General features: G+C 41.9%; 2 protein-coding genes across 5 annotated transcripts; one reads left to right on the top strand and one right to left on the bottom strand.

Annotated features, from left to right (window-relative positions):
• cbx6a (chromobox homolog 6a) lies at nucleotides 1-9,141 on the bottom strand. The gene is made up of 5 exons (XM_071503617.1): nucleotides 8,868-9,141; nucleotides 7,666-7,709; nucleotides 7,422-7,487; nucleotides 6,719-6,785; nucleotides 1-5,278 (listed from the first exon to the last, which is right to left on the bottom strand). The coding sequence occupies exons 1-5, from the start codon at nucleotides 8,934-8,936 to the stop codon at nucleotides 3,998-4,000; spliced, it is 1,527 nt and encodes a 508-aa protein (XP_071359718.1). The 5' UTR covers nucleotides 8,937-9,141; the 3' UTR covers nucleotides 1-3,997.
• Nucleotides 9,003-24,539, top strand: pla2g6 (phospholipase A2, group VI (cytosolic, calcium-independent)). 4 transcript variants are annotated; one of them, XM_071503612.1, is made up of 19 exons: nucleotides 9,003-9,026; nucleotides 11,782-12,002; nucleotides 13,472-13,681; nucleotides 14,665-14,845; nucleotides 15,181-15,368; nucleotides 16,106-16,202; nucleotides 16,609-16,791; nucleotides 17,286-17,394; nucleotides 18,526-18,642; nucleotides 19,348-19,438; nucleotides 20,093-20,256; nucleotides 20,338-20,488; nucleotides 21,078-21,214; nucleotides 21,486-21,563; nucleotides 21,793-21,947; nucleotides 22,111-22,162; nucleotides 22,697-22,812; nucleotides 22,980-23,053; nucleotides 23,396-24,539. In XM_071503612.1, exons 2-19 carry the CDS (start codon nucleotides 11,788-11,790, stop codon nucleotides 23,538-23,540), a joined length of 2,463 nt encoding a protein of 820 aa, XP_071359713.1. In that variant the 5' UTR covers nucleotides 9,003-9,026; nucleotides 11,782-11,787; the 3' UTR covers nucleotides 23,541-24,539. The 4 variants fall into 4 exon arrangements, with proteins under 4 accessions (XP_071359713.1, XP_071359711.1, XP_071359714.1 ...); XM_071503610.1 differs by lacking the exon at nucleotides 9,003-9,026 and adding an exon at nucleotides 10,988-11,080; XM_071503611.1 differs by lacking the exon at nucleotides 9,003-9,026 and adding an exon at nucleotides 11,072-11,146.
• The last annotated feature ends 36 nt before the right edge of the window (nucleotides 24,540-24,575 follow it).

Here is a 24,575-nt window from a genome sequence, read left to right as displayed (position 1 = left end):
TGCTTTTTAAAGAGCTTTTATTTAAAAGCCTTGTACAAGAAACACACAGAAAGCAACAACAGTAACAGTTAACATGACACTGAATACATAATCTGTACAATAAGGGTTTGCAAAACATGCTTCAGAAGATACATTACAATGTCATCATTATCCTCCACCTCCTCGTCATTACCATCAATACAATGTACATAATTCATATTAGCATAAAACCAGACGAAACTGCAGTATTGATACATTAAAATCAGTTTGCCTTCTGATCAAACCCATATTGAACTATTAAAAATGGCATTCAAATAAAGAGCATCACATTAACATTATTATGCATATTTAAAAAAAACTATTACAGTACAAAGAAAAAAAACAGCTTAAAAAGCACAATTTTCAATTCATTAAGCATATTTATCCATACATTTAAACAAGGATCCTTCCTTTTTTTCCAATGAGTGCCAAATGACTCTAGCACTTAAAATTACATCACATATAAATGTAAAACAATTCAAAAGGGAGAAAAAAAAGCTTAAAAAAGGAAATCAAATAATAAAATCAAGAGCCCTATTTGGTTGAAAGATAGGCCACTAAGTTGAGTTGTGCTACCCCATATGAGAAAGAAAAAGAAGGAAAACATTGCTATCAACAGTTGGAAACGTCGCCTAGCAGCCTAAAACCTTACACATCTACCAACTGCAAGAGTCACTTCTATCCACCACTTAAAGATATTAAAGATATAGTCGATGAAAAAATCTATCCCAAATCACGATATATCCATTTGGAGAAGAAAATAATCCTTTAGTTCATCATGTTTCTGAAAAATATAGAGGACTGAGTCCCTTCACTCTTTGTCAAATCAGGATTTAAGTTAAGTACTGTCCTTTTTTTTTTTATTTGAGTATTTTCACTTGAATTTGAGTTATAGACCATTTCATTATAGTGTCTGTCACTTTTTCTTCATATAATGGATGTGTCATCTTGGAATAAATCCTTCCACATGTAACCTATGAGAGTATTGAAAGAGTACTGACAACAACTAGAACCATCCAGTACATAACAGGAGAGGAGGCGACATCTTCCTCGTCAGCGTGGAAAGGAGACATGGAGAACGAGAACAGAAATTATGATAATGTAACGTTCAATGTTACCATGTTGAAGTCATGGTTTAACAAAGTTTTAGTTTTTTTGTTGTTGTTGTTGTTGTTGTTGTTGTTGTTATCATCATGCTCTGTGTGACAGGAGCCGAGTAAGACGAGGAAAACGTCGCCTGGAGTGTAGCTGGAATTTGAATGGAGCAGCTATAAGGCAACACATGCGGAAGATTTTTTTTTTTTTTTTTCTGAATATTGCAACACACAGGTACATCAGAGTAAGAGCCAAGGTCTGGGAAGGTCTAGAAAGAGCAGGCAGCACCAGGGGAGAGTTTGTTGTCTGTGTATAAAAGGCTTGTTTTCTTTTGAAGTATTTCAGGTACTCCTGAAGGTCAAAAACATGGTCAAAATCTTTGATCGCTTTCAAGACTTCAGGCTTTTAGCTGGAATTAGCCTGCAATGAATGAGCTGAGCAGGGGTTCACAGTCAACAACACGTGGGTGATGGATCAAACCCTCTGAGATTAAGCTCTTTTCCCCAACCTCCAGGCTAGCTGACATGCTGTCTGACTGTTACATGATGCCACTGTAACCCGATGTGTTTGGAGAAAATAAACTCTGCCAATTTTGCTTCCTCTTCAGCCAGGAAACATCCCGACTCGGTAAAAAAGTAAGCGCAGCAAGGCGGGAAACAAAATACTTGTCACTAGGACAGTGAAAATGAAGCATCTGATCATTTGTACCCTGGTAAAGTGGCTGGAAAAGTACATGACAGATAAATTTATCAGCCACAGACAAAAAGATAATTTGTCCTGAGGCGATTCCCTAATAGAGAAACCAGCAGGAAGAGAGGATGTTGTTCGTGTCTGTGTCTGGTATGTCCGTTCATCCGCTGGTTTAATTACCCATCATCCCACTGCATGTGCTCAAGATCACTCTAACCACAAATGAAGAAATTCCCAGGAAAGATCAGCATCTAAAGTCAGGACTGAGTGCCTTGCTCACAGAGACTTCAGCAGAAAAGATGCTACAAAAACAGGAGAACACGACAAAGTTGTCTGGTTCAGGGACGGTCTTCCTACTCTTATCCTTCATGCACACACTTGTGGCTGTCACACGCGGCAAAATGCAAGTTCAACAGTTTAACTGACATGAGTCTGTACAACAATATCAACTAAAACAAGAGCAGCAGGAGAACCTCAGCAAACATCAACCACCAACTGTGCAACATAAGCATCACCAAACCTTGGATACTTTTGATGTAGAAAGTACTTGAGTGTAACTAGAGAAAAGAGCAGACATTCTTCACTGTAAGTGGTGTTAGGTCCTTTGTAGCTTTGACTGGAAAGTGTCACTGTTCACGACGACACATTTATCAAAATGTTCCCCTAAATTTTAAACTTAGTTCCACCAATACAAAAATTTCAAATTCATGTGTGTTTATATATATATATATAAAAAACAAACAAACAAACAAAAAAAACAACGGGCACAGTAACCCATTTCCAGCAGCTCACCGAACAGTTATTGAAGAGCTGACAGAAAAAAACAGCCTTTGTCCTCAAATTACTGGCAAAGTCTTGGCCTGGTTCAGGTTCTCCAGCCCTGTAAGTCACAGGACTCTAACCATGCTACATGAACCTTTTCTATTGAAACTAGCACTTGAGAACATACAAATAAAGACCTGTTAGCTAAAAGACTGACCAGCAACATCCAAAGGAACAAAGCAGGGTGGAAAATTATTTGCTCTACCTACCAGTTTGGAAGGTAAACAGACAAACCTGCCAGTCTCTACTGGTTTTCACAAACCAAAACTACCTGGCTACACGCTCCACAGACCTCAGACACCGACCAAGTGGGTCACAGGTTCAACAACACTACTTTAGCTGCATTTGGTTGGTGGCTTCAGCCTGAACTGTGTTCAGCTCATGGACCTTCTAGACCTTGACTAGTTGAGAAGTTAAATCTGGCATAAAGAGAGAGTTTCACAACTGCAGGCCAGTTTAGAGTCGTGGTGGACATCACAGAGTCGAAGAAGGTGGTGGGTTTGTGAGAAAACAAGGCAAGCAGGGAAAGACGGCAAGGACAGCAATAACTTAAAAACTATTGTTTTTGTATATTATTTTGCAGCTTTCAAGGTTGTGCGTGCATATAAATACTTACTCATACTGTATGTATATGCATGTGCGTTCAAGAGAGCAAGAGGAAAAGGCCTTGAAAAATTGATGAACTACATAGAATAGGTCATTTTTCGATGCAGTCAAGTGCATTGCATTTACCTCGCTGTATTGATGCAATATATCAGAGTCCAACTGTGTTAAGTGCAAAAACACACCACCTCATTTATCATTAACAAGCTGGACTTCCAATGAGACTGGGAGGGGGTGGGGGGTTGGGGGGGGCAGGAAATTGGCATAACACCTGAAGGCTGTCCATAACAGCCTTCATGACAGAGCATGTGTCTAAAAACAGTGTTTGTTTCTTTCACGTGCACCAAGTGTGCTTGATACAACACTCACCCAGCACAACAGATGGACAAGGGTTTCAATCTGTGTCACACCAAAACAAGCTAAACTCTGCATGTCTGGAGCAAGAGAACGAAAACAAACACCATTTCTATCCAAGTCTGCCTCAAAGAGTCAGTGCTGTGCAAGTGGACAAAATATGGCAATTTAAGAGACAACAAAGGCATATGAGCTGCCCCCTTTTCCAATTTATACATTTTCTTTTTAAAAAAAATACGCTCTTTCTGTTTTTACTATTTGATGGCTGGGTGGTGTAAAGTTACATTACATTTCATCAATCCTGACACAAATATGGACACGCCTTTAAGGAAAAGGTAGGAGGGGACTGAAGTGGCAACACTGGCGTGATATTTTTCTATCATCAATGGCAATCGACTTCATAACATCTGATCTCCTATGGCTTGGCGAGGGAGGGGTCGTCGGAGGTGGGGGCAGAGGGAGGGGAAGAGGGGTTTTCGGGGCTGGCGGAGGGGGAGGCAGGGCAGGAGGCAGGGGAGGGGAACTCTTTTATGGTGACGGTGCCGAGGTTGGTGGTGACATCAGTGACCACCACATCCTTGCAGCTTGGCGCCATTTCAGGGTGCCAGTCAGGGTCTCCCTCAGCAGGCACCCTTTGCGGTTCGGTGGGGGCAGAGCTCTGGTCCGCAGGGGTAACAGAGGGGAGAGTGGTGGGGGGCTGGCGTTTAGCCCGGCGTTGGCGAGGATTTTTTCTGCCTCCTTCTGAGGGCACTGAACGGTCCAGGGCACCCTCCTCCTCCTCGTCCTCCAAGGAAGAAGAGGGTGAGGATGGGAGGAAGGGAGATGCTGAAACCGCTGGGTTTGCATCTGAGGACGGGGCAGGAGCAGAATGCTTGGCGCTCTGGCCCTTCTGGGTCTCTGTGTGAGGTTTACTGGGCTTGGGACCCTCGCTGGCAGGTGAGGCTCCAGTGGCGCGCTTGGACTTTGCAGCTGAGGCGGTGGGAGCTTTTCCTTCAGAGCCGCTGGAGCTGGCAGGAGAGGGAGGTGACTGATACTGAGAGGGGGTGGTGTTGCTGTCCCGGGCCCTTGTGCCGGAGCATGACCCTGTTTGGGAGTGGAAAGACACAGGGCCTCCGCACTGCAGCCCAAACGGCTTCCCGTACATTGGGAACCCCAGCATCTTCAGAGGAGGCTGGAAAGGTCTATAGGGGGCCTCGCCTTTTTTCCCTATGATACGATTGCGGGAAGGGATGTTTTGGCGTCCTGTTGTAATATTCCTACTGCCTGCAGCTGTGCCACCTCTGCCTGGCTTGTCAATGACCTTCAGGTTGAGGATGATCCGACCTCTCTTGACCTCTCGAGGTTTGACTCTACGGTTGAGGATGCGGACGGTCTCAGAGAAGGGGGAGACGTGCATACGGGAAGGGAAACCACCAGGGTTGGAGAAAGTAGGCGCCATGGGGTCCGACCGGGGCAGCGGACGCCTGGACATCCGGTGGCAGCGGTGAATGTCCTTCTTCAGCTTGTGCGTGGCTGCAAGGGAGTTTAGCTTAGGAGAAGGCGCTACAGACGAGGAAGTGGAAGATGAGGATGGTAAATGATGAGGCGAGGCAGAAGAGGAGGGAGCTGCCCGGCTGGAAGTGGACAAAGAGGAACGCGATGTAGTCTGGCGGGTGCTGGAGGCCTGGCTGCTGGGCTCTCTTTTCTGGCCACGCGCCTGAAAGAAACAACATGTTTCAGAAACCATGTTTGCAGGGGAGTGAGCTTTACTTTTGTAGGACTGGGATCTGCTTGTCTGAAAAATGTGTGCATGTATCAGTGTAGTGGTTGTCTGCCAGAAGCTCAAAATCAACTTTCATCCAGTTTAAGCCACATTTTTAAAGATAGAGTTTTTACACCATAGTCAATTTCAACTACATCTTAACTGGATGAGGGATTTTAGTCGTCAGATGTCTGGATCTTAAGTTATCAGAGAAAAAGCTGAGTGTCAGTCAGCTCAGCTCCCATCCTCCCTGATAACCTCCTGTGTCCAATGAAGAGCATCTGCGAATCTCTGATTTAAAGTGAAACTGCTTTATTCACTGTTTCTACAAGTTTTAATCCCCTGGACTGTTCATCATGGAGAGGAGGAGACCTCTGCCGGTAAAAACCTCCTGAACGTCTGGTTTTTAAGTGATCAGAGAAACAATCAAAAAAAGGTGAGCAGCAGTCTCACATCTGTTTCATTCAGTGCTGGTTATAATCACCAGGTCTGTTTGTTTTGGAGAGGAGGAGACCTCTGTGGATAACTGAGCTCCAGATAAAAACCTCCTGAACATCTGACACTGAAGAAATTCAAACGTGGTGAAGAAAACAACTCCCATGATCCCATGCTAATTCATGACGTCACCTGACGCCGTTGTTTGTTTTTGTTTTGATTAAGAGACGCCAAGCGGCAGAAGTTACAAACTGTGTGTTTAACACAGTCTTCATTTTAATTTTGACTTTTGACCTGTAATCAACAAAATCCATCCTCACAGGAGTAGTAAGTGCTTGAGCAATACAGCTATTGATTGACTATTTGTGATTTAAAGAACATCAGCCAGTGTAACACAACTCTTCATGTTGCTGCAACTCTAAATGACCCTAAAGTGCCTGTGCAGCTCAAACTACAGCTCTTACTGCAACTGTGACCGTGTCACAAAAATATGACATGACAGATAAAGTTAAACTGTTTTGAACTTCAGACTTGGCTTTAACCACTAGCTGGCGGCGCCGTGTCTACTCAAAGCTGATCTGTAAAAGTGAAAATGGCAGTGTGAAAAACAAAGTATCACAGCGTAACTGCCTCCATACAGCCCTGACTTTTACTCATGTTACTTTCCAAAGACAAGAAACTGTGTGTCCCCAGCAGTGCTGACAGTGATGTATGTTGTGAAGTACAAGCATTAAATAAACTTCAATCACGCAAGAAGACCTGCCTCAAGTGGGTTGACCTTGTTCTCATTTTAACAGTAGATGCCACAAACAGAACTTTCCACTTTCCTGTAAGGTGTTGCTACCTGAACAGATGCACCTATTTAAATTGTTTCTTAACAGCTTAAATTACATTGTACTTTTCTAATTGAAAAGTGAGAATCTGAAGCTCACATCCATGCAGATATAAAAACAAAACTACCTTCATTACAAAGTTTTTGGGTTTTGGTCCTCGCTTCTTCGGCCCATGTAATTCCCTTTCCCGTTCCCTGGGAAAAGAAAAAAAAGGAAATGGCAGTTTACAAACACACAATACAGAAGACAAATGCAGGCTAAAAAAAGAGACAAAAGAATGAGACATCATCAGCCAAAACAAAACAAATCAAAAGGGAAGACTGATGAAAGTTGTGGTTGTGTGAAAGTAGAGCAGTCAGGCACACAGAGCATTTGTTTCTCGGTCTTCACGTGCCCATTTTAGTTTCCACTTGGTGTGTCATTTTAGTTTTGTCTGTTTTATCGAGTTCGTTTTAGCTTTCTCTCCATCTTAGTTTACTGTAAACATTTACTCTCAGCACAGCAGCACAAGTGGCTTGGCAGCAGATGTAAAGGACATCAGCTCAGATGGACTTTTTACTATCAGAGAGAAGAGGAGGAGGAATGTGAAGACACTCAGAGAGCAAGCACAAGCACTTCAAGTGGGACACCTAGGAGTTAACTTAAAGTAGAGAGATGTAACAATGTCCAAGAAGAAGACTAAGACCTGAGATGAACAAAATAGACAGGTTTATAACATTTGAAGAGACTACATCAAAGCACTGCAGGGTCTGACAAACTGTAAGTACACACAACAATGCGCAGAATAAGACTTGGTGTGTGTACTCTCACTGTGTATCAGCTTTACTCACTTTTGCTCAAAGCCCAGTATCAGCCTGTCATCCAGAATATTCTCCTCTGGCTCCCAAGTGCTGTGTCTGAACAAAAATGGAGCAGCGTAAAGAAAACACACTAAACTGGACTTGATCCACATTTTCAATTTAATGCGAAGACATAAAAAAAAAAAAAAAAAGCATAACAACACAAACGCCTCATTTTCAAGAGGCTGACGGTTGTGGTATTTACATAAAATTCATCAATAAGAGTAGCACTTACTTCATTGCCCATCCTTTCCATTTTACCAGGTACTCAATTCTTCCCTGCAAGAAAATGACAGATGGTGGATTAGCCAAAACCTGCTCATATATGACAATGGGGAGCAAGATATATATATATATATATTTAAAAAAATCCATTAAATCTGGAGTGTATTTGCAGCATTGCCCTTTCTCTGTTCAGTCTTTAGTCTTACATTAATCTACATTTGGGAGTTGCTAGGTTTTTTTGTGTCCTTTATGCATAACACAGGCAAAAATCGTGCATGCTTCTCATGCAACACAACACCATTTCATTCATTTAAACATGTCACAGTCCTGTCGCATCCTACCCTACCCTGCATCCTGGTGTGTCTTAGGTTTTCTCCACATTTGACTGGGGATGCTTCACTGCTCTCATCTGGATGAGAGCTCATCCCGCCTCTCAAAGTCAGTCCCATACATTCTCAATAAAGTCATGGTGACTTTCACAAACTTGAACTGCATGATAACCATTATATCTCTGCATTTCAAAAGAAATGATAAGTCACTCTTAACATTTGTATGAAGGGGTAAAATTCAGCAATTCAGAAGTGACTGGAGGCCCGGTGGGCCTTTAAGATGGTACCCCCACCATCATTTACAGGGTCTTTGCCAGCATACAAGCTGTAGCAGGCTGGTGAAACACTGACATCAGACGACCTACATCAGCTGGACTTTCTCTCCAGCGGCACATGTGTGCAAGGACTAATGTTTTGGGAACCATCTCTCACAGCCTGCAGAAGAAAGCAGCAGTCTCAAACAGGCTTCAACGTGGTGCAACATGCATCTCTTCCACAGGCTGCAAACTGTGACCGTATAGCTTTAGCTACCATTAGCTGGCAGAGAAGTCAGGCCCCTCCATTTTTATAGCACAGCCCACATCCCATCCGCTGGGCTGCCTTGTTCTTTTGCAGCTAGCCCCTCTTCTTTGTGTCGCTGTTTTTACTGCCCTGCTAATGCCCGAACACACGACCATGCCATGACTGATAGCCTTGCTAGTTAGCTCCTAGCTAGTCGTGACTAGCAAAGCAAAGGCACCCACAAGCCGCAAGGCCTCCATAGCATTGCATAGGCGCAAGAAACAGCTCCGAGCCTATGGACTGGAGCTGTGCCGCGCCGTGCTGACCGCGGCCAACATCTGCAGGCAGTGAAAAGACGCGGGACGGCGGCGGCGTGGCTCACCTTGCGAACACGGCGTTTCAGTATGGCTTCCGCGGCGAAAATACGATCCCCCGCCGCCGAGAGCTCCATCTTTCATGCCCGGACTAAGCTACCTGTCTCCGTTTGCCTCTCTCCAGACGACAAGCTCCGCTGCCTGCTCGGGCCGACCACAGCCAAACTGTGAGAGAGGCGGCACACACACACACACACACACACACACACACACACACACACACACACACACACACACACACACACACACACACACACACACACACACACACACACACACACACACACACACACTACAGCAGCGGCGGCGGGCCAAGCGCTGTCACGTGGCCGGGGTCAGCCCCCCTTGGTCGTCCTGGCAACGACGAAGACACTCAAGAGGATGCAAAAAAAAAAAAAAAAAAAAAAAAAAAAAAAAAAAAAAAAACGACGCCATGACAGTTTCTCCCTAAACACATGAAAACCTTTTTATATACAGTCTATGATGAAAATAAATTGTTTTTCCTATTGGAAAGCAAGAAAGGCAAAGTTTTAGTCTGTCCAGGGCCGTAGCCATGATTTTAAAAGCACTGAGGGCATGAGTCAGGGGTGCCATATTGGGGGGTGGGAAGTTGGGATGTTTCTAAGGGCCTGTGACTCTAAAACATTATTAGAACTGAGTTAAAATAAAATAAAAAATAAAAAATAAATCAGTTATTAGCCAGTTATCATTAATTGAGTATTTAACAGTTTTCTTGTTTTTGGCAAAAAAACTAAATGCAGAGAAATAAAACCCACACAAAGTGCTGGGATCAAGCTGCCAGACAAAAAATGCTATGGACACATATTAGTTAATATGCACACAGAAAATACTGAACCTGAAAAGGTTAGTGTAGATGCTGCCATAGCATCAGTTATGTCAGAACTGGAGAATATTTCTGGCACTGAAGACTTTTCTTGACACTCTTCTTCCAGCTGGGCTCTGCAAAAGTTTGATGTGCCAATTGGATCCACTGGATGTAAAAAAAAAAAAAAAAAAAAGGGAAGGGTGCAGAATCTAAAGTTAACCCATGTTAGACAGTGATAGACAGATGGTTCATCCAATACCCTGCAGACTACTTTTCGAAAGCGCCTCCCTTTTCCAAACTGTTTCCAACTTTCCAGATTGTGCAGTGTAACAAACCATCTGGCGTGCCAGGTTGTTTGCTCCTCTTAAGGCAACATTTAATCAATGCAGGCAAACTTTTAGAAAACTATTCATACCAAATCATTGTCTCCGCCCCTGGCTGGTGCCATGCTCAACACATGCAGCAAATTCAGGCTCAATGGAGGATGCTGGACAGTTGGAGTGAGTCAGTCTGTATTATAGTGACAGGTAGTGTTAAAATAATTCCTTCAAGTTATATATCAAAGGTATTTTTTAGTATACTTTGTTAAAAAATCTGTTGCTGATTTTATTCTTTTGTTTGTTTTACTATAGACGATAACGTTAATTTATTTTAATTGAAGTATTTAATGTATATTTAAGTTATATTTATTTTAACTTATTCGTTAATGTTAAGAGAATTTTCCATTTAACGACTCTACCGTTAAAATTGCATATAAACTGTAAATGATGGCCTTTAGCACATTTCTTAGAGAGGGTATCAGTCTTGCATCAAATAGTGAATTCCACTGTATGCAGCATGCATGTCTGTGCAGTGGTATATATTCAAGGTTGGTGAGGCCTGTGGTGGTGTGGCCCAAAGTGATATCTTTATCATATCCCTGGTGGGGCCCGGATAAGATAAGATATACTTTATTGTCCCAGAGCAGAAGTGGAATTTGGGTGATAGTGCTACACACAACTGCAATCAACTTAAATAGAATACATAGCTGACAAAATAGTACAGTGGTTCAATAAATAAAAAAAAAAAAAACATATGACAAAATGAAAAAGATATGTAAAATATTGCATAAAAGGTAAAAGTTACAGATAAGTAAATGCATATTTTGAAAATAAGAATTGAAATCATAAATAAACCATAATAAAACGCTTTCAACTGGTGGGACTCTCCAATGTGAAGAAAAGCCATGCATGAGAAAACCCCAGCAGCTTCTATGCGTCATGGTCCCGCCCCCATCTAGCCTAGAGCTCTGATTGGACGAACCCACGTCAATCATGATTTTTAGCAAGTTTGCTTGCGGTGTGCGGCTGTTGATGTAGCTGTCAGAAGTCAGGCAGCGCAGCGGACAGCTAGCAGGTAGGAGAGGAGGCACATCCACAGGCTGCTTTTATGCTACTTAATGCGATTAGCTGCACTTGACAGGTAGCAAACCGTAATATAGATGCTCGGAATACTTTAGGGATTTTTTATATTTAAAAACATGAACTACAGGGATGGTTCGCTGATTATGTGCTGGCTTTTAGCTCTTATCATGTCAAATTGATTCTGGACAACAGGAAACTCGTGAGCAGCATGAATGGAGCCATTTATTCATCTTTTAGCGTCTTTCAGCCTCATTCTTGGTCGGTTACTAAAAAGGTCTGGCAGTGTACAGGAAGTGGAGAGTTGTCAGCTTACCTGAGTGATCAACTTACGTCGTAGCTGAGCTGCTAATAAAGATAGTATAATTAGCTTCACCTCCCAATAGATTGTTTCTGGTAGTTTAGTCCGTGAACCCACTTACCTTTACCGAAAATGAGGGACATGCAGCAGCCAATATATGTAATATGTGGGGTATTACACCTGTTGCTATTCTTGTGGTTACCACCTGTCCTGTGGATAAGATAAATCATTCATTATTGACAGCAGTCCTACAGCCTGTGGCAGAGCAAACAGCTGCCACAGAGAGCAGAGCCAAACATTTCTGCATGTACTAGCAAACCCTGTTTTCATTAGTCCGTCAGAGACTGTGCTGTAGATTGTGTCAGTCCTCCCTGAGCCCTCTTGTTTTCTCTCAGGTAACAATGCAGTTCCTTGGCCGGCTGTTGGACACGGTCTCCTCTGTGTCAACCCTCTTCACCAACCCCTACCGGGTCCGGGATGTGCCGCTGTCCGACTATGGTGGAGGAGGCAAAGTCTTGCTGAAAGAGGAGGGACGCATGGTCCTGTACAGAAACAATCAGTACCAGTCATGGGACTGTCTGCTTATGTGCTCTGAGACGCCGACTGTGGTTCTGAGGTCAATACTGATCACGTCATGGGGTGGGATAGTGGTGTCACGCAGTGTGTTATCTGTTGTGTAATACAGCCACTGAACTAGGGTTAAACGTTCAGATGTTAGCTGAAATGACCACAAGTTTGTTTGTGTTGTTTGTGATCTTGTGACCACCTGCAGATTTGGTTTCATTGATTTCACTGATTTAATTTAGACCACTATTGACCTACACTGTTACCTAGCAAGGCAGCAAAGGCCTTTATCTTGAATGAGTAAGTGTCAGCAGTCATTCAGCCGTTTCACGTCTTGTTGAAGTGAAACCAAAAATTTAACCTATCATAGGATATTGTGCAGGATCTCTGACAACTTAACATTAGATATAATAAAGGGAGAGGTTTTTAGGAACTTACAGTGTCCTAATTTACAGGTAAAGTTTACAATAGTTGTGCTAGTCAGCAGAAAATTGTTTAAGTTACTTTTAAAGCTTCAGTCTAAGTCACAGCAGCTACAAACATTTGTATTTATAATGTGCACAAAAGGTAATTAGAAGAGGGAAACAAAACAGAAAGCTTGACAACACAGCATCTTTACTTTGAGTAGGTGAAAAGACATTTAATAAGTCATGATCAATGAACAAAAGGCACTTTTTGAAGTCAAGGGCTGTAGTTAATGCAAAGAAGGCTCAGGGCTCTTTGGAATTATCTTTCCTTGTGGAGTGAAAACAGTTGTATACAAAAGGCAAAGTACTTATATTGTTGATGGAATTGAAAAGAAGTCATTCAACCCCTGCAGTAAACATTAAAACTGAGCCCTTCCTCAAATGTTAACGTATTGTTACCTTTTATTAAAAAAACCCCCCCAAAAACAGTAATTCTGGTATATGTAAAGGGTTTACGGTGTTAGTGCTTAGATTATGTTGCAGCCAGTGGCAGAGCTGAAATTGCTCAGAAAGAGGTAAGAATTGGTTCCATTCAATATCAGCAAATCCTGGATTTGCTGATATTTACTGAAATGTGCTGCAGTCGGTCAAATAACTTCAAATAACTGAAGCTGAATAGAACCTGGCTTCTGCAACAGGACGATGATCCAAAGCAAACCTCTAAATCCACCATGAACTGCTTCACGAAACGCAAGCTGGAGCTTTTTGAACATCATTTGAATATCTGTGTGAAGATCTTAGAGATGCTGTGTGTGCGAGCCTGAAAATATCTCAGAACTACACACTGACTTACAAAACTTTTCCATATGTCACAATAACGGTTTAGTTTCATGTCCTCTCTCTTTTTAACTTCATTAGATAAAAAGTAACAGTAGAATTTTAAGAAAGGTTCATGTTAATGTCTGATTGCACCAGGGGGGTTGTATTTATTTGTTCTCATAAATCAACAAAGTATGGTAAAAGTATGTGGCCAAACTTTTGCATACACCTATAGTTGTTTATGATAATCTTATCTATCCTGTCTGTCTCTTGTACACATATTACCACTTTCCAGGCTGTTTCAGGTGGCGTCAGAGGAGGACGCCATGAACTGGTTTCCACAGTATGCCCTCAAGCTTCGCCCCTTCTACGAAACCCTTCCTCTGAAGGCTGAGACCACCCAGCCGATTGTAGACTGCATTCGCAACCACCCGGACTGGAGCTCAGCCCACATCGCCGTGGAGACAGGCCTGAGAGAGTGTCTCAAACATAACTATGTCCAGAGGTAAGACAGAATGTGTTGACTTTTATTCTGAAGAGGACCACATCTTGTCATTTTCCACAGTGACACCAACTAACAGTCCAAAATCAAAAGATTTTCAGTTTACAATAATATGAAACAAGAGAAAAGCAGCATGTCCTCCACATTTGAGAAAGCCCAACTAGTACATTATAATAATGGATTGTTTCACTTCTGGCTCAGGTTTGCTCATGGATAAGTGCATCAATAAACAGCAGGATGAAGAGAGGATTAGCCTGTAATACATAAGCTTTTTCTACAGAAGCATTAATTGTGAGTCCGTATGTGAGTGCCAGCTACATGAAAACAATGTAACAAAAACGACTGAGTGTTTATAATTGCTTTATGTTAACAGGGCTTTGAAAGCTGATTTGATATATTTGACATTACTCCTTCTGTTTTCCAAATCATGCCATTTTTGAATAGATTTTTTTTTTTTTAAGCAGCAGTTCTTGTCAGCACCCTATGATAATCAGTTTATAATTACTTGAAAGCTACTTAGTTAATCTTTCTCAGAAGAAGCATTTAATCGCTATATTTATCGTCAAAACTTTGAAAGATTATGGGGAAACATGAACATATTGAAAGGGAAATTCAAAGCAAAATTTGATCTCATCTCGGAATCAAAAGCTTGGAGCTTTACTGGCAAGTGTCAGAGCTGGGATGTTGGAATTACTTACACAACAAACAAGAAAGAAATTTCCAAACTGTCCCTGCCTGACCTGCATTACCACACCATGTTAGCACAACTTTGCCAAAAAAGACACAAAAAACAAAAGGCTTTTAAGCCAGCTTTTCATGCAGTACTGATATGATTAGAAACCGATGGCTGCTTGGAAGGAAGGAAAATGCTTAACAACTGCTTTGTAAAATGAGTTTAAACTGCCTGTGTGACCCTACAATGCAAGAACTTTAGACTCAGTAATCCATGCCAACCCGAAATCAACCTGTCATCTTCTCGTCTCCAGTCAGATCAACGCTCGGGACGCGTCAGGTCAGACGCCGCTGCATCTAGCGTGTGAGCGCGGTGACTTGGTGTGTGTGAAGGAGCTGCTGGAGGAAAGCCAGGCTCGCACTGACATCAAAGACCGCAACGGGGAGACGCCCATGCACTGCGCTGCCAAGCAGGATGCTCCTCAGATCATCCAGGTGAGCACAGGTGAAGCCTCAGCTTCATGTGTAAAGGCTGGACTCTGACGGTGTTAACATGTTTCACTGTTTTTACAATTCAGCTGATTGATAGGTGAAACTGTTTCAGGTCAGAATTAAAAAAGTTATTAACAAGTCATTTCTTCTAAATGACATACTGGGATGAGAGGGCTGGGGGGGTAAAACTGCAAAAAAGAAAATGTTTTCATAGGAAAATATTGCATATGGCAGGAAGTAACGTGATATTCAGTATTATCCAATACTGGCCCTAGCCTACTGCATATTAACACTGCTTTTCCTCCTTCCACCTTCTTCCACCACATCTTCCCCTCCAGGCCCTGTGCTCGCGGCTGTGCTTGGGGGTGAATGAGCTGAACAGCAGCGGGGAAACTCCACTCCACGTGGCCTGCCGCTTGGGACGCGTGGAGGCCGTCAAGGCTCTGCTGGATGGTGGTGCCAAGTGCAACGTCATTGGCGGCACTGGCTACCCCATCCACACTGCCATGAAGTTCAGCGAGAAGGGGTGAGTAGGGGAAAGGGTGATGATGATGATTAACAACACGGAGTTGTTCTCTCTTTCCTGCTGTCTGTGGTGTAACTGCTGATAAACCTTTTAATGGTCTCTGTAGGTTGTGATCAGTCCACGCCAGTCTTAGTGTTGCAGCATTTCAAACGAATGTTTCTTAAACCACATGCCCTGCCCAGATTGAATTACTTAAGGTTTTTTAGCTGCAGAACAGCATCCCTGGAGCTGGCAGGGTTTCTCTATTTTCCTCAGTGACACTAAAGAGCATATGGTTTTGAAGCAACATTTTCCCCCAGTTACCCTGCTGAGCTGCCTCTATTATACATAGAGCTGTAATTGTAGATGAAAACTTATACTTTTCCAGTGTGCCTACAGGGGCCTGGGTTTGTTGACTTTGGGATAAGGGCAGTATATAACAGTAAGAATGATTTAAAAGAGTACCCTTCAGAAACTCATCTTGATAATTCATCGTAATATTGGGTAGTAATGTTGGGTAGGGAGGCTGTAGAAGTTGTTTCTTCTACAGAGTAAGGACAGTGCTTTAAGGAGTCATAGTCTTTGTGCTGAAGACACAAAAAGCATCGCTGTTTTAAATCAGGTAACTAAAACTGTCAGTTTGAAAATAAAACTTTAAACAGAAGGGGATTCTGTACAGTATGACTTTGAGATTTGAATTATGTACTTTACTTCATTTATAGTAAATACTCCTCTTTCTATTTGTGTTTGCCTGTCAGCTGTGTGGAGGAGATCCTCAAAGCGGACCCGGGCCAGCTCCAGGCAGAAGACTCTCTGTATGGGGGGACGCCTCTCCACTGGGCCAAAACTGCTGAGGTGAAAAATATGACTTAAATCCATAATGACATGTTCGTATTACATGTGTGCGTTCTAGTGGTATACATCCAGAGAAGTGAACATGTTGAAGCTTTGATGAAATGGTAATGTTTGACTCTTAGTGACCCATGTGAACAGTTAGCGATTGAGGAACACAGAGAAACCTTTAATCCTGCACACATTTATGGCACAGCTCCATGCCAGTGATGGCTGTCTGTATGTACTTGGTGTTCCTCCCCTGGGGAGACATTAGCAATGTCTCAGCGGGAGTTTATAAAGACTAAATTAATGTTTGCTCTCTCTCTCTCTCTCTCTCTCTCTCTCTCTCTCTCTCTCTCTCTCTCTCTGTCTCTCTCTCTCTCTCTCTCTCTCTCCCCCTCTCTCTCTCCCTCTCTCTCTGTGCCAGATGTGTCGTCTTCTGCTGGAGCACGGCTGTGCAGTCAACTACCTCAGCAAGACCGGAGAGACTGCCCTCCACATTTTGACCAAGAAGGGTCGCTTTGAGGCGGCCATGGTGTTGCTCACCCACGGAGCGAATGCCAACCTGAAGGGCCAGAATGGGAACACAGCCCTTCACCTGGCTATGAAGGTGTGTGCACGGGATATATCCATAGTCTTGATTTCCAGCAGAAAACAACAAGCTCTTACTGATAATCAAAATGGTAATGAAATGGAAAAGAAAGTGTTAACAGACAGACAGGATCACCTTTTACAGATATGGTTCTCTGTGATGACCAACATACTCGCACTACAAGATATTATCGCTTCCTCTTGATATGAGTTCTTACTGACATTTGTTGAATAGAAACTGATCTTTTTTTGTATTCAAAATTGCACAACTCAGCTTTTCCTCAGCTGGAAAAAATGTTGCAACTATGCGCTGATGTAACTGGTTCAAAATGGAAATGGATACAGCAAAAAGCTAAATTACAGAACTTCTTTAAATGTATTGACAATATCTTAAAGAAAACCTGAAGTTGGATTTTTATTTTGGATTTTGTCCTGCTGTGGAAATGCAAATGTTTTTGAAAAAAATATTCTGCTCCACATTCTACATCATCTGTGTGACACTGCGCTCATCAGATGGACCACATAGAGCTGATCAAAGCTCTGATCGTGTTCGGGGCCGATGTGAAGATCCACAACGACCTGGGAGAAACTCCTGGGCTGATTGCTGCCCGCACCAGCAAAGGTAAATGAGGCGGGGGAGGGGGTAGAAAAGAGGGCTTTAAACTATGAGGGGATGAGAGGTAAGGAGGGTATACAGGGGTTAAATGAGGAACAGTAAGACACTCTGAGTTTGGATGACTTTTTTTGTGCCTCATCTAACAAACCTGTGTGATCTAGTCCGATGTTGTTTTATCAGTCTTATTTAAAAGCATGTGTTCTGCTGTAGATGGCAAAACCTCTGCATGAAAATGGTTTGGTATTTAAAGAGTCATTTTGAAAATGTACAAACTCACAAATTTTAATTAACCAATAATCCTGTTTCACAGCTCCTGCAACTAATACATTGCCTTCTGACTAGTTAGGTGGTTAGAAAGCTTTAAACATGCCTCTTTAAAGGTGCAGTAAGTACTGCTATGTTATGTAAGAGTAATTCTCATATGCAAAATTCACATATTCTACAGTACAAGAAACAGTGTTTAGATCTAGGAAGTAGATAAAGTGTATGAAAAAGAATATGGACACATGCTGTAGAGCAAAGCCTTAACTGTTGAGTAGAGGGCGGAGCTACAACTGAGTGGCTTTTGAAAATATTTCCGTTACCAAAGCTAAAAATCTCTGCACTTACACATTTGTCAGTACAGTCTTTGCATCACCCCTTCACTTCAGACACTGAGCTGAATCATCACCTCTCTGACACGATTACAAAATAATTCCTTCCACTTCAGTTCAATATGGATTTATTTAGTGTCTTAATGTAAAGGTGCAGAGGCTTTTCTGTTGACAAGTTAACTCTGTGGTCTGTAGTGCAGTGAGAAAAAACAACAACATTACTACTCTGGGTTTGTCTTCCTATTGATGGAAGATAATGCTTGAGCATATTTGTTGTTTGCTCATAGATGATTGTGTGTGAAACCACTCACTAGATGCTCTGAAGCAGAAAGGGGGGGTAAAGTGAATTTGCTGTTATTATTTTGAAAATGCATGATGATTGCTAACAGCTTGCTCATGTTCTTGCTCTCTCTCTCTCTCTCTCTCTCTCTCTCTCTCTCTCTCTCTCTCTCTCTCTCTCTCTCTTTTTCTCCTCTCTAATTTTTGTGGTGTGTGCATGTCTGACATATGCTTGCGTGTGTGTCTGTTTGTGTTAACATGGAAGGTCCTAATAGAAAGATACTGCTGGACATGCTGTGTAGTGTAGGCGTCCAGAATTGCCTCCCTCCCTCCCCCGGCAGTCCTCCCCCCATCTCCTACAAGGCCAAGCCTCAAGGCATAGGTAACACCACCGTCCCTCACCTCTACCTCCCCTTCACTGTTTTCTGTTCAGACTTTCTTTTATTTAAATGTCTCCCTTTGAGCTGTATAGGAACCACATCTACTGGGAAACACTTTGATATTTTCCCATAATCCTTTTTATATTTATTGTATATTTTACAGTTATTACACTTGTTTTTTGTATTAATTAAAAAATCATCCTCAATCTATAAACCCCCCCCCCCCCAAAAAAAAAACAAACATAAAAGATGAAGTTTAGTTTTCTTTCCTATTCTAAAGTATAGTATAGAGTTTTTTATTTGGCATGTTTAAGTGCTGTACAAAAAATTTAATTATGACTTGAGCCATTTAAATGATGAAAAATATGTGAAGATGCAGCATTGACCTGCTCCCAAACTGTTTTTATAAGCAACATACTGTAAAAGACGGTGGTTATGCTGATAGTAAAATGACAGTGATAAAAGTAGTAGTTGTGTAGTTGAATTATTTCTTAAGTTTCACTCAGTTAACAACATAACTTGAATATGAAAAAGAATAAATCAAATGTCATTCGGTGCAATTTCTTTTTTCCATACAGACATTTGTTTTAAAACTCCCATGTTGCTTGTAGAAAACCCAATGACCCCCTTTGTTTTCTGTCATTCTCCAATCAATACTGACCCTGAGTACTGGTGTCATACCAATAGCTGTTGTGATTGGCTGACAGGGTTTGAGGACATCATGTATATGGGGGCTGCAATCGGTGCGATGAACAGAGGCACATCTGAAGTGGATGGCCCCAAAATGGAGAAAAAGAAGTGAGTAAAGAACTATACAAATATTATTTGGAGGGGGTGGGGGGTCATCAAAGACAGAAAAGATTTATCTCAGATTTATATTTAATTTAATTAGTCCCTTCTTTATTTATTCTAAAAACACATAAAATTAGATAAATGAAATAGTTACGTCAAACAGATGTCTTTTGTACAGGCCATAAAAATGCCTTTGGCAGCATAAAGCGGGAAACAGTCCAGTTTCATATCAGGGCTTTATTTTCCCCTCACAATCAAGTAGTGGTTAGTATTGATAAATATTTAACAAAATAAATCAGGCTGTAAAATCGTGTAATCTAATTCATATGAATTAGGCTTGGTGGTGAATCCATATCTAGCATAAACCAGCTGCAGCTCTTTATTTAAATATGAGTGTGGTTGTATTTATTCTATTTTGTCATATCTGCCATAAATATGTTATTTTGAGATGTTGGGGGGAGGTTTTAAAAAACCTATTAATGAAGCTGGGGAGGTCATTGTTTTTGGTTTTTTTTGTAAAATTAAATTGAATTAAAGATTTAGCCTCCTTCTCTGTAACTTTTTAATAGTCCTTATACTTTTATATGAATATTGCAGATTTGGAGACAACAAAGCACAAAGTGATTATGTGTTGTGAATTTTTTCTCTCCCCTCCTGCAGGATGGACAGACTGCTGTGTCTGGATGGTGGAGGTATCAAGGGTCTCGTGCTGATCCAGATGTTGATCGCTCTGGAGAAAGAGGCCAGTCGGCCCACCAGGGAGCTCTTTGACTGGGTAGCTGGCACGAGCACCGGGGGCATCCTGGCCCTGGCTATAATCCACGGTTTGTGTGTTTCCTTTTTACACTTCACGTTGTTTTTATAACGCAGCATCAAAACAATAATGATGTCTCTTTAACACGTAGGTAAATCCATGGAGTACCTGCGCTGCTTATACTTTAGGATGAAGGAACAGGTGTTCAAGGGGTCACGACCCTATGAATCAGCACCGCTGGAGGACTTCCTGAAAAAAGAGTTTGGAGAGAACACCAAGATGACAGATGTACAATATCCCAGGTAACTGTTGGCATCAAAATATGTCTACCAAGCAAAAGACAGACACATGTACAGAGGCGCTAGGAATAAAAAAGCAGAAAAACTGCTCTGCTCAGACGTGCTCACCAGCAAGTGGTAAAATACTATGTTAGCCAGTTGATAGCACTTGCAGCACCGTGGTACCACAAGAAAATGTGCAAATATAAAACCAAAACTCGTAAAAACCTTCCTGGAAGATCCAGTGTTCAGCCAATAAGTTCCCATAAAGTAAGTTTTATTTCTTCCTTGTGGTAATTTGTGTTTTTCCTTTGTTTCTGCCGTTGGGAAAAAATACACCAACCAGCTTTAAATACCCTACTTCTTCGCCGTGATTGGTCAGTGTGAGGGGAAAAAATAGCAACTTTGTCAAGTACAGTGCCTTTGAAAATCTGAGCTGATTTCACTCTGGGGGAGGGGGGAGAAAACCTCAATGATCTGGAAAAAATGCCTTCGCTGCTTAAAAAACGTCAGCAAGCGTTCTGAAACCACTGAAGAAAATTAAAATAGTAGCCAGATTCTGGAAATGAACGAATGTTATATCATATGATGCAAAAACCTTGTTTCTGTACAGGGTGATGGTGACCAGTGTTCTGGCAGACAGACATCCGGGTGAGCTGCACATCTTCAGGAACTATAACCCTCCCTCCGTCCACAGAGAGCCCCCATATGCCACCACTGCCACATTCAAGCCCATCACCATCCCACAAGGTAATTCACACTTGGCAGGTGTGTTTGTTTGCCCGCTGCACCTGTCCTCAGATGTTGTATTGGAGTGCTGTGGTTCTACCACTGGATGGCATCAAAGCAAGCAGGTGATAAGTCTGTCTAAACCGTGAAGCTGGGTCTCGGATCATTCAGGGAAATTAAACTTGAATAGAAAAGCACTGGGTTGAATGTAAAACCTACATCTGAGTTTATATGTCATATACAAGTGCAGTTGTGCTGTGTTGTTTGAGTGCCAGCCATGTTGTTATTACAGGATGGGAGGATGAGGATGTGTTGATAGTAGGATGCACAGAGGAGCCACCCAGAAAGCGTAGGAAGGTGACAGATGAAGGTGTGTGGATGTGTGTGAGTGAGAGACTGAAAGCATTTGAAAGGAACAGCTTCACAAAGAATTACATTTTGTCACTCACCTCACAAATTAAAAAAAACGTTTAAATGTAATCGTATACAGAATACATACTTAAAAAGATTTTTAGTAGCATGGCAGCAAAACAAATACGCCTCAGCTCCCACAAGTCTCAGATTTTCACCTTATACTCATGTCCTTATCTTTATATCAGAACAACTTGTGTGGCGAGCTGCTCGCTCCAGCGGTGCCGCTCCCACCTACTTCCGACCAATGGGCCGCTTTCTGGATGGAGGGCTGCTGGCCAACAACCCGACACTAGATGCCATGTCTGAAATCCATCAATACAACAAAGCCTTAAAAACAGAGGTAGGCAGGTTCACAGCTACATGCTATTTTTATTTCTCCTTTGGTCTTCCATTAAGTGCACATTCAATCGTTAACCCAAATGGATTGGTAAAGTATTTTACATTAGGTCATTATTTATCTTCCCCCTCCTTTTTTAACTCTTCTGAACCCACCTGCCTCTCAGGGCCACGGGGAGGGAATCAAGAAGCTGGGTATAGTGGTCTCCCTCGGTACAGGTAAGCTGCTTAAACTGTGTCTGATCAAAGCAAATAATGTATTTTATGCTTGTTCTGAACTTGACTAAATTCAAAGCTCAGGATCACTTTGTGTTTTATCCACGGTCAGCTTGTACTCTGCTCGTATGTTATTTTTCATTATGTCAATGCACGTAATGCACATGTAAACTTATCTGTATATCTAAAAACCAGGAATTTCATTATCATAAAGGTTCACTTTGAGATGAAATTACACTTAGTATGAAGCTATACTTAGTATAGCACAACATTGTAAAATACTCCTGTTTTTAACTGAAGTTGTAAATAATAATACACATAGTATTTTATATAAATGCCCTATAGCAGTTTTCCAGGAGGTTAAGGTATATTTGACTGTTACATCATGCAGTGACAATTAGTGTAAACTAAAAAAACTTTTTTTAAAATATCTTCTCTTCTTTACCCTTTTGAATTCCTCGCCCATCTTATGTCTCAATACATCTTCACTTTTTAGCAGGAATGAAATTGTGTATATGTTCTCCTTTGTGTCTCCAGGTAAACCCCCTCAGGTGGGGGTGACCTCTGTGGATGTTTTCCGGCCCTCCAATCCCCTGGAGCTGGCCAAGAGCTTTGTTGGAGCAAGGGAGCTCGGCAAGATGCTGGTGGACTGCGTGAGTTCAGCCACAGCACTAAATTCAATCTGCAGTGACTGCTGCACTCTTAACCATCAATTTCTACTGCCCCCACCAATATTTTTTTAATCTACTCGTGCAGCCAGAGTTATCTGTAGTTTGGACATCTCTCTAACTATAAAAAATGTGTCTCTCTGACTGAACAGTGTACAGACTCTGATGGCTGTGCAGTGGACAGGGCCAGAGCCTGGTGTGAAATGATCGACACCATCTATCACAGGTCTGCTGGAAATAACCTACTTCCTTTTCACTGCTCCCTCTGCACTCTGCCTTTAAGTCTTTATCTGATTCAGCCTGCCCTCATCTGTTTTTCTAACGAAACTCTTCATCATGTCAAATCTGCGTTGGCTCACTTCCCTTTGACTCTCACACTCTTGGTGAAATCACTATCTAAAGCACTTTAGTGGTAGTGTGTATCCATAACCACTTCTAGTCAAACATCATTCTCCAGGAAACTGTTTATAGTGATCACTTTGACCCACACAGACGTGATCGCTGTAAGCAGTTCCCACTGTACTTTGAAACTCTGTACAATTCTCTGTGTTTGTTGTCTTTTGTACAGATTGAGCCCCCAGCTGTCACAGGAGGTGATGCTGGATGAGGTGAGTGATGCAGTCCTGGTGGACATGCTGTGGGAAACCCAGATGTACCTATATGAGAAGAGAGAGATCCTCCAATCCCTGGCAAATGTGCTACTGGACGACTGAAAGCAAATAACAAGAAGAGGCTGTGAGACGGGACTGTGAGAGCAGAAGAGGCGGCGTATATAAGAGCAGAAGAGAGGCCTGTGAGTGGTTTGACAAGGCACAAACGGGTGTTTTACGCTGCCTTGGCGTTGCCTGTTGTCAGGCAAGTTATGTAGCATTATGTGACCTTATCACTGACCTTATCATTATCGTGGTTTATCAAGTTAACTGTGTGTATATAAACCAGTGAAGGATGGAGTGTAGAGTTTGCCTTTTTAGGTATGTGAATACAGGGTCAATGTAGGAGGAGGTAATGTCAGCTGACTCAGAGTTGCACCCTCGCTGATAGTTGCACTGTCAGCCAACTGTGGTTTACTTCCTTCTCCATAGTGTTTGGTAACAAATAGAGTCAGACCATGTTCAAACCCAATTCTGAGTGGTTGTGAATAAACTGAAATGCTCCTCGTCATTCTTCCTTCACTTTTTTTTTTTTTAACCAAAGTAGCTACAAAGGCTCTGAATATACAGATATTTTGCATGAGGCGATATGATCAAAGGGACCCTGCAGTATCAGTACAAGATCTGCATTAAACTGTAGCTTTTGGATGATGGTGATGATTAAAAGGCTCTGCCTTATGTGTCTGGGGCCCGGATTTGTTCTTTTTCCTTTCTAATCTCAACAATGCATTTTCATGCCTTTGTAAGTTATTTATACTGACTTTAAACATAATATTTAACCTCACACCCACTGATAACCTGCTTGCACATTGTACAGTGTTACATCCTCCTGGTGCACTGTGAATGAGTCCTGGTACATATTTAACATACTATTACGACAGGACTGGAAACCAGACTTGAATTGTCAACTTACTTGAAACATAAAGAAACAGAAGACTCACTACTGATTGCACAACATAAACTCAAGGCAACAATTTATTTCCTATGTTTTTTTGTATGGAATAATTATTGAAGTGTATACTGGTATGGTAATAAAATATATTAATATTTACTTAAGAAGTATCCATGACTGATTTTTGTCTTTGTTGCTGCACTGAT

This window comes from Trachinotus anak, unplaced genomic scaffold (assembly GCF_046630095.1).
Source record: "Trachinotus anak isolate AG129_WGS33_773 ecotype Australia unplaced genomic scaffold, CSIRO_AGI_Tana_v1 ptg000019l, whole genome shotgun sequence".
NCBI lineage: Eukaryota > Metazoa > Chordata > Actinopteri > Carangiformes > Carangidae > Trachinotus > Trachinotus anak.
This window is presented reverse-complemented; position numbering and strand designations above follow the sequence as displayed.

Excerpts from the sequence above, each read along its gene's own strand:
- cbx6a (XM_071503617.1), bottom strand. The coding sequence starts at position 8,936 with ATGGAGCTCTCGGCGGCGGGGGATCGTATTTTCGCCGCGGAAGCCATA. Across the intron at positions 6,786-7,421 it reads ATACTGGGCTTTGAGCAAAA|GGAACGGGAAAGGGAATTAC; the intron begins GTGAGTAAAGCT and ends TTCTTTTCCCAG. Across the intron at positions 5,279-6,718 it reads CCAAAAACTTTGTAATGAAG|GCGCGTGGCCAGAAAAGAGA; the intron begins GTAGTTTTGTTT and ends TGTTTCTTTCAG.
- pla2g6 (XM_071503612.1), top strand. The coding sequence starts at position 11,788 with ATGCAGTTCCTTGGCCGGCTGTTGGACACGGTCTCCTCTGTGTCAACC. Across the intron at positions 21,564-21,792 it reads TAGGAAGGTGACAGATGAAG|AACAACTTGTGTGGCGAGCT; the intron begins GTGTGTGGATGT and ends TCTTTATATCAG. Across the intron at positions 22,163-22,696 it reads AGTGGTCTCCCTCGGTACAG|GTAAACCCCCTCAGGTGGGG; the intron begins GTAAGCTGCTTA and ends TTGTGTCTCCAG.